The sequence below is a fragment of the Cavia porcellus genome, unplaced genomic scaffold (assembly GCF_034190915.1).
Source record: "Cavia porcellus strain 051 isolate PalLab524CR breed Dunkin Hartley unplaced genomic scaffold, mCavPor4.1 scaffold_21, whole genome shotgun sequence".
Taxonomy (NCBI): domain Eukaryota; kingdom Metazoa; phylum Chordata; class Mammalia; order Rodentia; family Caviidae; genus Cavia; species Cavia porcellus.
In genome coordinates, this window is record NW_026947504.1 from 38,915,986 (window position 1) to 38,928,309 (window position 12,324).

The 12,324-nt window shown below is 41.5% G+C and overlaps 2 protein-coding genes across 12 annotated transcripts in view; one reads left to right on the forward strand and one right to left on the reverse strand.

Moving 5' to 3' along the window:
• Fry (FRY microtubule binding protein) overlaps positions 1-12,324 on the forward strand; it is a 418,719-nt gene that overhangs the window by 386,017 nt on the left and 20,378 nt on the right. For 7 of the 8 annotated variants that reach the window (XM_063232589.1, XM_063232590.1, XM_063232585.1 and 4 more), the window contains 7 exons: positions 353-553; positions 1,084-1,245; positions 4,129-4,295; positions 5,450-5,639; positions 6,635-6,784; positions 7,648-7,746; positions 9,374-9,457. In XM_063232589.1, coding sequence (XP_063088659.1) covers positions 353-553; positions 1,084-1,245; positions 4,129-4,295; positions 5,450-5,639; positions 6,635-6,784; positions 7,648-7,746; positions 9,374-9,457 — 1,053 coding nt within the window. Of the gene's footprint in view, positions 1-352; positions 632-1,083; positions 1,246-4,128; positions 4,296-5,449; positions 5,640-6,634; positions 6,785-7,647; positions 7,747-9,373; positions 9,458-12,324 lie in introns of those variants that run through there. The other variant, XM_063232591.1, reaches the window with a different exon arrangement.
• Positions 1-12,324, reverse strand: part of Zar1l (zygote arrest 1 like) — a 79,108-nt gene that overhangs the window by 9,014 nt on the left and 57,770 nt on the right. Inside the window, exons 4-5 of one of the 4 annotated variants that reach the window (XM_063232594.1) lie at positions 10,724-10,864; positions 6,375-9,818 (exon numbers count right to left, since the gene is read on the reverse strand). The exons of 1 other annotated variant lie outside the window; for it this stretch is intronic. In XM_063232594.1, coding sequence (XP_063088664.1) covers positions 10,730-10,864 — 135 coding nt within the window. In that variant the 3' untranslated portion in view covers positions 6,375-9,818; positions 10,724-10,729. Of the gene's footprint in view, positions 1-6,374; positions 10,865-12,324 lie in introns of those variants that run through there. 2 more of the 4 variants (XM_063232593.1, XM_063232595.1) reach the window with 2 other exon arrangements.

The following is a 12,324-nucleotide window of genomic DNA, read 5'->3' on the forward strand; positions in this document are numbered from 1 at the left end:
TGGCGGGGGAAGGGAGCCCATACCTCTTCTGAAGTTGTTTTAATATTAATAGTCTCTTCCTTACAGATTTTTTTAAATGCACATCATTTCTGAAGTTTGCCAAAATCAATTTTAAAAAATATATCCAACATGCCCAAGAAAAAGTATAATCACTTCTGCGACTTAATGTATATTTACATAAAAATAGGCTGATTTGTTACTTTTCACATCAGGTAAACTATAGTTTTTACACCCAAGCTCATGAGGGCTTGGAAGTTGGTGATGACCACATTGGTTTCTAAGCTGTGACTAATTAGAGGTGCGAGTGCAGGAGGATGTGGGCATAAAAACCCAGCTGGTGGTGTGATTTCAGGGCGAGAGCATGGACAATTTCAACTGGGGAGTGCGCAGACGTTCGTTGGACAGCCTGGACAAGTGTGACATGCAGATCCTGGAGGAGCGCCAGCTCTCAGGAAGTCCTCCCAGCCTGAATAAAATGAACCATGAGGATTCCGATGAATCATCTGAGGAGGAGGACCTCACAGCCAGCCAGATCCTGGAGCACTCGGACCTAGTGAGTAGGAACTCTCTCATTGGAGCAAGGGAGACTTTTTTTTGAGAATGAATGCAGGAGTTTTGTTCCTAGTTCCAGGTAAAGAACTTACTACAGCTGTTGGGCTAAAATCTCAACTCTCAGGGGTGTCTAATTTCTCTTTTCTGGTGGCATCTTTTCTGTAGGTGGCAGATGGAGACAATTCCTGATCACTATGTAATCTGTGGGGACCTAGGTTTTTCCCAAATACTCTTAATTTGTGTGATGCTGGAATTTTTATAAAAATTTCCTCAGGTAGCTAAAGTGTTAGGAAATAGGACAGACATTTATACAGTATTGGTATTTTAGAGGGTTGTGCTGTGACACTAGATTAATATTAGATTGACAGCTTCTATGTCGAATGTCCAATAGGGTAACGTATGCAAATTAGGAAATTAACATTTACCATCCAAAAACTAGGGGATAACAGCGTGTGCTCCTATGTAAAGAACAGTAGAACTTTTAAAGACTGGGAACTTCATATTGTTTTATCTCCTTTGCTTTTTAAACAGATCATGACCCTCTCCCCCTCTGAGGAGGCCAATCCCATGGAACTGCTCACCACGGTCTGTGACTCCGCCCCCGCCGACCCCCATTCCTTCAACACCAGAATGGCCAGCTTTGACACCTCACTGCCCGATATGAATAATCTGCAGATTTCTGAGGGTTCAAAGGTGAAAATATCTTGGCAGTTGTGATTGTTGTTTCCTTTGGAGGAAAATTCTTCTAATTTTTCTGAGCATTCTTAGGGAAGGAAGGTCAAAAGTAGAACTGTGTTTCTTTTTTTTTTTTTTTAAGAACTGCATTTTTTAAGAACTGCATTTCTTTTTCTGATCTTAGTGAAACAACTGAAAGTTGTGCACGGAGGCCCATGTTTTCAAGCTGCTTTATACTCACACGAGCAACCGTCTTGCTTCAGAGATTTGAGCTGCAGCCTTTGTAAACTGAATCGTTTTGCCTGAACATTGCTTACTGAGGGCAAAACAAAGTAGTGTATGTCTGAGCTCACGGTGACTGGGAAACAACTGAGCTGCTCTTTGTCATGGCTTTTATAGAACAGTATGCTAAGTCAGGTGTGGGTGTGTGCGCAAATTTGGGGAAATGTTTTCCTATGAAGGAACCAGTTATACAATTTGTATACTGATTCAACACTTGGCATTCTATAAAACTTTGTAATATCAGTCACAGCATTATGCCAGATTTGCACAAAACTCTCCTAGCCAGAAGAAACGTTAACTAATATAATATCTTTATAGATAAAGGCTACCCTGAATATATATATATATAAATATTGCTTCACACACTCCATTATCTCCATAATTCTGGTCACAAACCAAACTGGACAAGAACCAAATCAGATTTCCCCTAAAGCCAACATTGAATCCGACTGCTGAATTTGATTCATTTCTTGTCTGACTCAGTTTACAACCAAAATTGTGTAAAGAATCAAGTTTGTGAACCAACACACACCTGTATATATAGATTTATATTTCATTTGAGCTTTATTTATCAAAGTTTTCAGAAAATAATTTCCCAGTAAAACCATCCACTTGCATGTTGCAGCCAAATTTATGCCCATCAGTATAGAATTTGACTTATTTATATTAAATATACCCAAATAATCTATACTGTTAGGATAAGGTAAAGCCATCTTCATCCTGAGTTTGGTTATGATTATTTAAGCTTTAAAAAAAAAGGATCAAATTTTAGACTTATATTGCTTCTTAAGTTTCTAATGGACAAATATAATGTGAGCTATTCTTTATTGTTTTACTAAAAACAGATCAGAGGTAGAAAAAAAACCTATGTGCTTTAAACCAAGAGTAACACCAACGTGCAACTACCTACAAATGTGAATCTCCAGTATTACACCCATGTACATACACACACAAAAAAATGCTAAAGTTTAAATAAGAATTCTCAGACTGTCTCATTCCAAAAGAACTATGATCATGATTACTAGAATTAGCAGATCCTTTGTTAGCAAAAAGATCCAGAAATAAAATCTTGTTTTAGGTTAAAATGCCAGAATCTCAAGAAATTAAATTGTGTAGAGGGGGGAAAATACAAAGCTTAGGAATTTAGCTCAGTGGCACTGAACCTGCCTGGCAAGTTCAAGGTCATGAGTTCGATCCCTGGTACCAAAAAAATACAGATATACGCTGGATTACAAATGTTTCTTTGCCAACAATTCATTTTGCAAACAAAAATGTTCAGCAAAATTTTGCTTCCATTCACAAACTATCAGGTGACAAACACAACCACGGCCATCTTCCCCACACAAACATAAATGCAACCGTATTTCCCAAAATTGTAAAACAAATTAAACTCATAAACCGAAATCTCCTTGTATATTTAATGTTATAAGCATTTGATATTTCTCAGTAGTTTGTATGCTAAGATATATAGATTTCTCATAGAAGTACTATTGTCTAAGTAGTAAAAAGTATTTAATTGTAAAAATTCAATCTCATTTCTAAAGAATTATTCTTGTTTCTCTCATGGGTTGAGTTTCTATGGTATCTGTTATATTTTGGCATTAGAAAGGATAAAGATTTTTGTAAGCTCTCAGCCCTTACACAATAAACAAAGTCTATGTGAGAGGCTCACCTCATTGGACCTGTGTAGTTTTAAAAAGCAGAAAGCAGCTGTGGATAAATCTCTGAAACTCAGTATTTATAAGAAGTTCCACCAAAGACATGAGCCATCCTATTTTCCTAGTATATCTTTTAACAATCTTACTAATTTCTCCTTCTAATCCTGGAATCAGAGTACATTTCTAGTTTGCTTCAGTTTTGTTTTTAAGAAAATGACTCACTGTAACATGTCTGTGTGTTTTCTTCCTCTCCTCCTCTGAAGTGTGATCCAGTTGCCTTCCTTCCTCTCATAAAGAACAATCAGTTCTCCAGCTGATTTCCCCGCTGGCCCAAGTTCAGGCCCTGCCTCTTTTTCCATTTTGCTTGCTGTGTCTCTCCTTCCTGTCTCTCACTTATCCTGGCCCTGCCTGCCTCAGAGCCCTTTCATGTTACTGCTCTGTCCACATGTCGCAGTGAGCTGAAAGCAGGTACTCATATTCAGAAGTAAAGCATGTGTGTAAGTGGATTTTAGAAAACCTTCAATATGCAAAGGCCTGGACTGGTGGAGGACTCTGGATCACTTGAGCATACCTCTGAATCTGAAGTCAGGGTTTCTCTTCTCAGGTCCAACTGTGATTATTAATCAGACATTAGATAAATGTCTTTCTTACAGGGAACATCATTCCCTTCCTCTGCAAAACATGGAGGTTGGACCAGCTTTTCCAGGTGTAGCACTTATGCTCCATCAGCATGGGTCAAACATCACAATCTACTGAGAGCTCCTTTGAGGACAGTTGTGGAAGAGAGAGAGAGGAAAATAATGAACACACAGTACTTGGAGAATTTCTGGTTCTAGTAATAGACTATATTGTAGCTAGAAAAAGAATTGCTGTCAGGATTTTATTTTCTCTTTATATATTCTCATGCACCGGGGGTTTTTTTTGTTTTGTTTTGTTTTGTTTTTTCTTTTCATGCCTCCAGGCGGAAGGTGTCCAGGAGGAGGAAGACACTACAGTGCACGAGGATGACCTTTCAAGTTCCATCAATGAGCTCCCAGCAGCTTTCGAATGCAGTGACAGCTTCAGTCTAGATACGACTGAGGCAGAGGAGAAAGGCACTCAAGGCCTAGACCAGTTTACCCTGGCAAGGTAAGGACACCCTTGGTGGGCCTGAGTGCACATGGTGTGTGGTGTCGTGTCTGTGCTTACTCAAGTTCAGCGACACACTTGCACTACTGGGCTTCCTAAGGACGGAGTCCACGGCATTGCGTAGCTCAGTGGGCTCTCAGTGAGTTAGGACATCCAGCTACAGAGAGCGCCTCTCACGGAGCCACGAAAGGATGTCCAGGTAAGAATTTATAAAGCCAGAAAGCAGCACGAAAAGCCAGAGGGGCTGGGGGACGTGGTCCAGGCCTTCTAAGCTTTGAAGATAAGCCGGCTTGGCAAGGCTTGGAAATGTGTTCTTTCCATTTAGAGTTAAAAGGTGTGAACAAGAAGCTCTTTATGTACTAAATATCGACTCTCCTTTAAATCGGTGTCTTTGAGCTGGGTGGCCGATGATTCTGAAACTAGTGATCTGTATGAAAAAGAACAGATAAGAACACCACTGTGCAGATAAACTCAGCATCTAGCATAGGTTATAAACGATACAGATTCACTTCAGGAGAGAAAAAGGAGGGCCCAGCATTACTCTTCTGAAAGTTGAAAAAGAATTAGAGGAAAACCAATAAAATTTTATGAAAAAGCTAGATAAAGGCCTTCTGTCATGGTGACTGATACCTGTCAAATGGAAGGCTGAGATGATACCTGGAAAAGAATTTGAATTTTTGGTTTTTATTCTGTTTTATTCATTATCTCATTCCCTTCTTCCTGTCTCTCATTTCTTTCCACCTCTGCCTTCATCTTCTGGGCATTTACACATGCATTCATTAATCCTCTCTACCTATAAAGGAAAAATTAGAAGAATCAAAATTTGTGTTATAATTTTTCACAGCAAAAATATAAAGATGAATGCAAGTACCAAAGCAAAGGAATAGATGTTTATTTGGGGGAAATCTCTTGGACTTGGGAAAACAAGAGGCTTGCCAGGTGCTTGCGAGGGACTGTGTGTGGATAAGGAATCAGAAATGGTGCAATCACAGACATGCTGGAGGTGGAAATCTATTTCCCAGAGTGAGAAAAGACCTCTGATGAAAGCCAGGCCTGCAGCGCCCTCCAGGGAAGAGCGGGCCAGACAGTCAGGGTAGCAGGGTGCAGCCAGCGAGAGGACATCGGGCCCTGAGAGCCATTCTCATGTCTTCCAGCTTTGGGGCCGGAGACAGAGGAGTCTCTCCCCCTCCCTCGCCCTTCTTCTCGGCCATCCTCGCTGCCTTTCAGCCCACAGCCTGTGATGACGCCGAGGAGGCCTGGCGCAGCCACATCAACCAGCTCATGTGCGACTCCGACGGCTCCTGCGCGGTGTACACGTTCCATGTGTTCTCCTCTCTGTTTAAGGTGCGGGCTTGCTGGACACACCCGGGACCCTAGAACCGGCTCTGACTAGTTAGATGAGGGCTTGGTGTGTTGTTCTGGGACTGTCCCGTTCCCTCCTGCAGACATAGCTGTGCCTTCCCCTCTCCGCGGCAGTCTCATGAATGTTGGCCTCAAATGCTGTCAGCCACCATCCCTCCCAGCACGCTGGCTGCTGTTGGCACCCTCAGTCCCAGGTGGCTGTGACATTAGGTCCTTGAAGGGATCTGCCGGGCCTGTCCTCATCACTCTGCCCTCTCTCCCTTCCCAGAGGACTCACGCTCATTTGATATTTTTATAAAGGTTTTTTAAAAACTGTGTGTGTGTGTGTGTACACGTGTCCACATGCATGGGAATTACTAGGATTAAACCCAAGGCCTCTACACTCAGCTACAACCCAGAACTTATTTTAAGACAGTCTTACTAAATAGCCCAGGCTGAAATCAAGCTTGCAGCCTTCCTGCCTTAGTCTCCCAGAGTGCTGGGATTACAGACATGATTAACAAGCACAAGTTGCTAAGAGTAAATTTTAAATTTTAAAGTTCTCACCACAAAAAATATGTCTGTGATAATGCATATGGTAGATTTAGCCACTCTGGGGCAAGGGATTTAGCTCAGCAGCAAAAGCGCCTGCCTTGCAAGCAGGCAGTCGTGAGTTCGATCCTGGTACCGATAAAAAGAAAAAAAAAAGATAAAAAAAAATTTAGCCACTCTACAATGTATATTTCAAAATGACATACATATATTTTTAATACAGTTTCATGGGGGTGTTTTGGGTTTATGTTTTGGTTTGGTTTTTGAGACAGGGTCTCGCTGTGTAGTTCAGGCTGGCCTTGAACTTACAGGAATCCTCCTGCCTCAGCCTCCCAAGTTGTAGCTAAGTTACAAGATTTTAAAAGTCTCACCTGACACAAAAGTAGTTTTTTCTAGTGTATAAGCTGAATTTGGCCTTGGCAAATCATTGCTATCTTGCTTTGCAGAATATTCAGAAAAGGTTCTGCTTCTTGACCTGTGACGCAGCCAGTTACCTTGGCGATAACCTCCGGGGAATTGGATCCAAATTCGTTAGCTCCTCCCAGATGCTCACCTCCTGCTCCGAGTGTCCCACACTGTTCGTGGATGCAGAGACTGTGAGTGTTCCCAGAGCAGCCTGTGCTGTTCCACAGCCCCCTCCCTGGAGTAGGAGGCGCCATGTATGTGCCCTGAGGCCTCCTAGCTGCTAGGTGTCCCTTGCCCCTCTCATGACTGAGACAATGACAGCTGCTGAATCCCCTTTGTGCCCAGCCAGAGAGGCTGGATGGGTCTCCAGAGGCAGTGTCTCATCACTTTTCTCATCCCCCAAGTCTCAGAGACTCACCACCCTCTGTGTTCCTCATCCCCACCCACAAACACCGACTTTACAGGATGACCCACACAGGCCACTCATGACTTCACGAATACAACTTAACCCGCAAGGCTGACAGGCTCTGTGAGGGCAGGATTATCTGTGGCCTTTCTCTGTGTCAATCACCGAAGAGTCATAAAGTCTGTGCAGAGTCAGTCTTTCCAAGAACCATATCGTGGTTGGTTACCCCACAGCATGGCATAAGATGATAGAAATCATTCTCCCTTACACGATTTCAAATAAATGTAAAATCAGTGTGACAGTCTGTTCCGACTCCATACCACTTGGAATATCAGTGCACAATAGTAAAGTTCACACAAAAAACGTATATCACACCTGTGTGAGCCTCTGTGGAATACTTGCTTAGGCTTTTCTGTCTATATTGATGTTTTGTAAAAGCCAGATATTTTTCTAGGAGACTTAGATCCATAAGCTAGTAGTATTCACTGCAACTGGTAGTAGAATGAAACCATAAATTCACAGATAATTAAAATGGATGGCATTGACCCCCTTTGCGTTACCTATAAATAAGCTTCTTTATCTTGTACCCATGCCTGTGTGATGGTATCTCCCTGCATGTCTTAATACAAATTATTTTCCTGTCTTTAGCTCCTTTCTTGTGGACTTCTGGACAAGCTCAAGTTCAGTGTTTTAGAACTGCAAGAATATTTGGATACCTACAACAACAGAAAGGAGGCCACTCTCTCAGTACGTTTCTGTGTTTCTGTGCGTATGCATGCAGTGAAAACCGAACGAGTCTGACTATTACAAGGTGTTGGGATAACCCAGGATGGGCTCTGCAGGGAGAGGACAGACTTTATCTTTTCCTCTGTTCACAAACTCAGTTTAATGGCAGCAGACCTGCACAATACACGTATTATCTAGAAACAAAGCCTGTAAGAGAACGTTTTCAACTTCGATTTTTAGCCCCCTAGAGTTTCTACCAAGAGATCAGACCTGTTTAGTAGGTCTCTATCAGTGCTACAGCTTTTGCTTTCTCAGAGAGATCTGAAAGCGTTCTTTCCTTCCAGGGTTGGCTCACTCAGGACTAGCAGGGGTGACCCGTCTTCACCTCCCCCTTCGCCTGCTCGTGGGAGCTCTGTCCCCCGACTCCGTGGTTCTCCTTGGCTATTATTGTTCTTCACTTTTTTCTTCCTTCATAGATCTAGGTGACAACATATTAGAGACAGAAGTGATCTAGAAGCCACCATACACCACCTGTTTCTGAAGTGGCAGAGAACTCAGTGGTTCAGAAAGAGTGTGCATAACATTTATTGTGTCTTCCAGGCACTCTAGAAAGAGTGTGGAGTTTGAAATCAGATGAATGTTGGTTCACATCACAGCTTAGTTACTTAAGGGCTTGTGATCTTGGATAGGTGTAAGGGTGTAAGGCCTCTGGTGGTCACAGCAATTACATTTGATGAGTCCTTTCAAGGAGTCCAACACTGTAGGAATGACAGGTCTTCGGTTAAAAGCCCTGCATGCTGACAGCTGCCCTCGGTGACGCTATTGCCATGCTCCTTCCAAGGAAATAGAAGTGTGGGCTTGAAAAAGGCCTACGCGACTCAGAGGTTCAGGTTCCTAACAGTGTTTCTTAAAAAGAGAACTAACATCTGTGCTGCCCAGCGCAATGTCACGTACATAGATGCCTATGGGCTTGGGTTTATTTACTGTCGTGTTGTTATTCATCTTACAGGATGCCCATGGGTAAGAGTTCTCAATTCCATAGTAACAATTCAGGCCATTTTTGTGGCTCTGCCCCTGTCATTATTTGCCAGCTTCTTATTCATCAGCTGCCGAAAACAATCCTTTCATTCTAGTTAGTAAATGAAACTAACCTACTGATGCAGGTGTGAATTTCAGTTCTTCCGTTCCTTTTCACATCTGTATGTTATATCCCAGATGCTTAAGACTGAAAGAATCTCTAAACAGATGAGCTGCTGGTATAATAACCTTTCTTACAGTGGAGAAGACCTGCCACACACAAACCACCTTATCACAATCATGTGGAAGGTTCCTATCCATATATGTATGTGTATATATATATATATATATATATATATATATATATTCATTTTCATTTATACATAAAATAGGAATGGGCTGGTGAGCTAGAGATAAAGCACAGTGTTTCATTTTTAATGGCCATCATTGATCCCAAAAAGATATATTAATTTCAACCCCTTCAGGTGATCTTTTCCTAAAAGTCATTCTGGCAAAGTTTTATTTTACTACTAGAAGCATGATAAATTTTTCCTAAAAGAATTCATGTTTTAATTGTTCTCAGGCATCCCTGAATTTACCTGTGTCTGTCTCTCTCTTTTTCTGCAAACAGTGGCTTGCAAATTGTAAGGCAACATTTGCAGGAGGATCAAGAGATGGAGTAATTACCTGTCAACCAGGAGACTCGGAAGAAAAGGTAACAAAATCCTGCAGGGCTGTAACTTTCCTGTGGTCCATAGTGTGTGGTGGTTTTGAGCAATCCAGGAGGCATGGAACTTGAAAGAGTTGGAATGAGGTACCGCATACATTCACGTGAAACCAGAACATAAGACAGAAAGAATGCCGTTCTCACCGTGCGTACTTGTGTGCTGATGGGATTTGGGAGGTTTTTCTTCTTTTTGGAAAAGCAAAGGCATAAAAATAACCTTTTTGTTGGACAGTGTCTAACAATACTAATCATCTTCTAGTAAATCTTTCTTAATTCAGAATATACTCATAAAATCAAATTTCATCGGTTCTTTATGAATCAGTTTCTTCAGTTGACCTTTCACCAACCCCTGAAAAATAGATTTTCCCATTTAGGGTACCTCTAAGTATGCACTTCAAACCTGCTGGTAAACATGTGATGGGTTATAAAGGGAAGTGGGCAGAAGGGTGTGCCAGGGTAGAAAGTTATTCATGCTGCAATTGAGTGCCTCCTGTGAGATCTACATGGTGATACAATAGTATCAATAGGCAAGACTTCCGCCCTGGTGGAGCTTCTGACTTGTCAGAGAGAGGGATTGTCATCAAAAAGCTATAGAGGTGGAAACTGCAATTAATGCCACTAAGGACATGAGAAACAGCGGGCTATGGAAGCTTAGAGGGAGGCAAATAACCAAAGAGAAGGGCAGGTCTGGGTCGGCTGCTCCATGGAAGCGTCCTCTAGGTGAGATCTAAAATAACAGCCCGAGAGAACTTTCTGGAGCCGCAGCAAAATGTACGTCAAAAAAGAAGTTGGCAGAAGCCAAACCAGGCGGGGCATGGTATGTTGCTGCAGTGGTCGGCAGGGATGGTTAAGTTGAGGCTGCCCCTCTATCTGGAGACAGACTAAAGCAGCCAGCAGGCCATACGAGACGCTGCCCACCTGGGAGAAGGTGGGGCCTTGGACCTGCATCACTGGGAAAGCATTTAGGTTGCACCTGCTCCAAGCGATGAAATCATGTGCCTGTTAGAAATAATACTTTACCAATGTAAAAGGAAAGAGAAGTTTGGGATAAAAATTTGTAGCCTAGTACCAGTGACTCAATCCCGATATGGTAGTTTTTACTGAACAACTTCTCAGTCCTGGGAATAATTCCTTGCCAGCGGTGACTCACTTAATGAGCCTCTTATTAGGTTTTGTGCAGAGACCAGAGATTGAAATATCTAGAGAAGGTATTAAAGTTCAGCTTATGCCCTTAATTAAGACAAACATTCATACTTCATGTTAAGTCGTTTGATCCTTTCTAGATGGGTGACCAGGCAGGCAGTGTAGCTCATTTTGTAACTGAAGAGACCAAAGTTTGACTAAGTCTTCCTGGATGATTAAGTGACAGGCAGAACGATAGCGTGGCCATAAAATCTGGAAACATAAGAAAATGTATGAAATACATTCTTTATATTGTATTTTTAAAATAAAAGTTTGATGCTATTCATAAGCAATGCATTATCAAAAGTGCAATTTGAAATCACAGGGAACAGTACTCTTCCCTTCGTCTCTGCACGTACATCTGTCATGTGCTGCTGCTGATTTGCAGCTCTGATCTTTACTGGATATTTGTGCCATGAGCATGTTTCAGAAGTGCTTTTTTTCTGTTTTTAGTTTTTTGTGGCATTATGTGTATCTGAAGGCATACATAATGACCACATCATCGTAGGGGATCTGTACCTGTAGGTGACAGGTCTTGATTCCTTTTTCCCATGCTCCTCTGCTCCCTTCAACCCCTTTTCCTCTCCTATTTACAAAGCTTCGTTTCCATTTTATCCTGCTTTTCTCATCCCCACCCCCAGTTCTGCTCTCCCTTGAACAATTTCTTCCTGTCTCACAATATCTACTATACATTCTGGTTCTATTTACACTTTGCATTTCTCACACTATAGAGACTGTGATATTTACGTGTTTGTCCAGTGTATTTCACGTAAGAGTCTTGAGGTGCATCCATTTAGCTATAAATGTCTCAAGTTTCTCCTCCTCCTCCTTTACAGTTGAATAGAAGTATAAGAAATAAAGTATTACTCAGGTTTCAGTCTTGTGGCCCCAGTGGCACTGATGCCTTCTAATTCCAGCTCAATCCTTGCCCTGCTATGTTCTGCTATTCAAATCTCCGTCCGTGAAGCAATTACCAGTTAGGATTTACAGTCAGCACAATGTAGTCTGCTTCACAGTATAGTTTCAGAGTAGTATATTTAATAAGTTATCTCAGTGTTTATCTTCAATAATCCTGTGTTTTGTGTAATAAAAACTCAAGCAGCAAAGTGCATTTTAATACACTTTTTTTAGGTTTTTTTTGGAAAAAGGATTGAAACCAAATCTCATATTTGTTTAGTTTTCTGGCTAACCCTACTTCATGATAACAGAAATTCTAGTTAAGTGATCCTCTTGCTTAAATATCCTAATCTGAAAACGTGTACCCATTATGCCTGTAACTATTTCTGATGAGAGGCTTTACTTGGTTTAGTTGCTTATTTTTTTCTCCCTCTTGGTTCTTCATCTTCCTCAAACTTTTATTTGTTTTTGTTTATTCTGGCTACTCACTTCGTCCTCATCCATTTTTCTCTACTTTATACACAGATCATCATGCACTAAATAACAACAGGGATATATTCTGAAAAATGGTTCATTAGGTGACTTCATCATTGTGGAAATATCAGAGTGCACTCACAGACCACGAAGACTATGTCACCACTGGATAATAGAATGTTCCAGGACCAGAGTAATATATCTGGTCTTTCATAGGGCAGACAGTTGTTTTGCAGAATATAAACATATGCAGTAGTCTGTCCCATCGCTTTTCTTGTGCTTTTATTAAACCTAGGAATTAG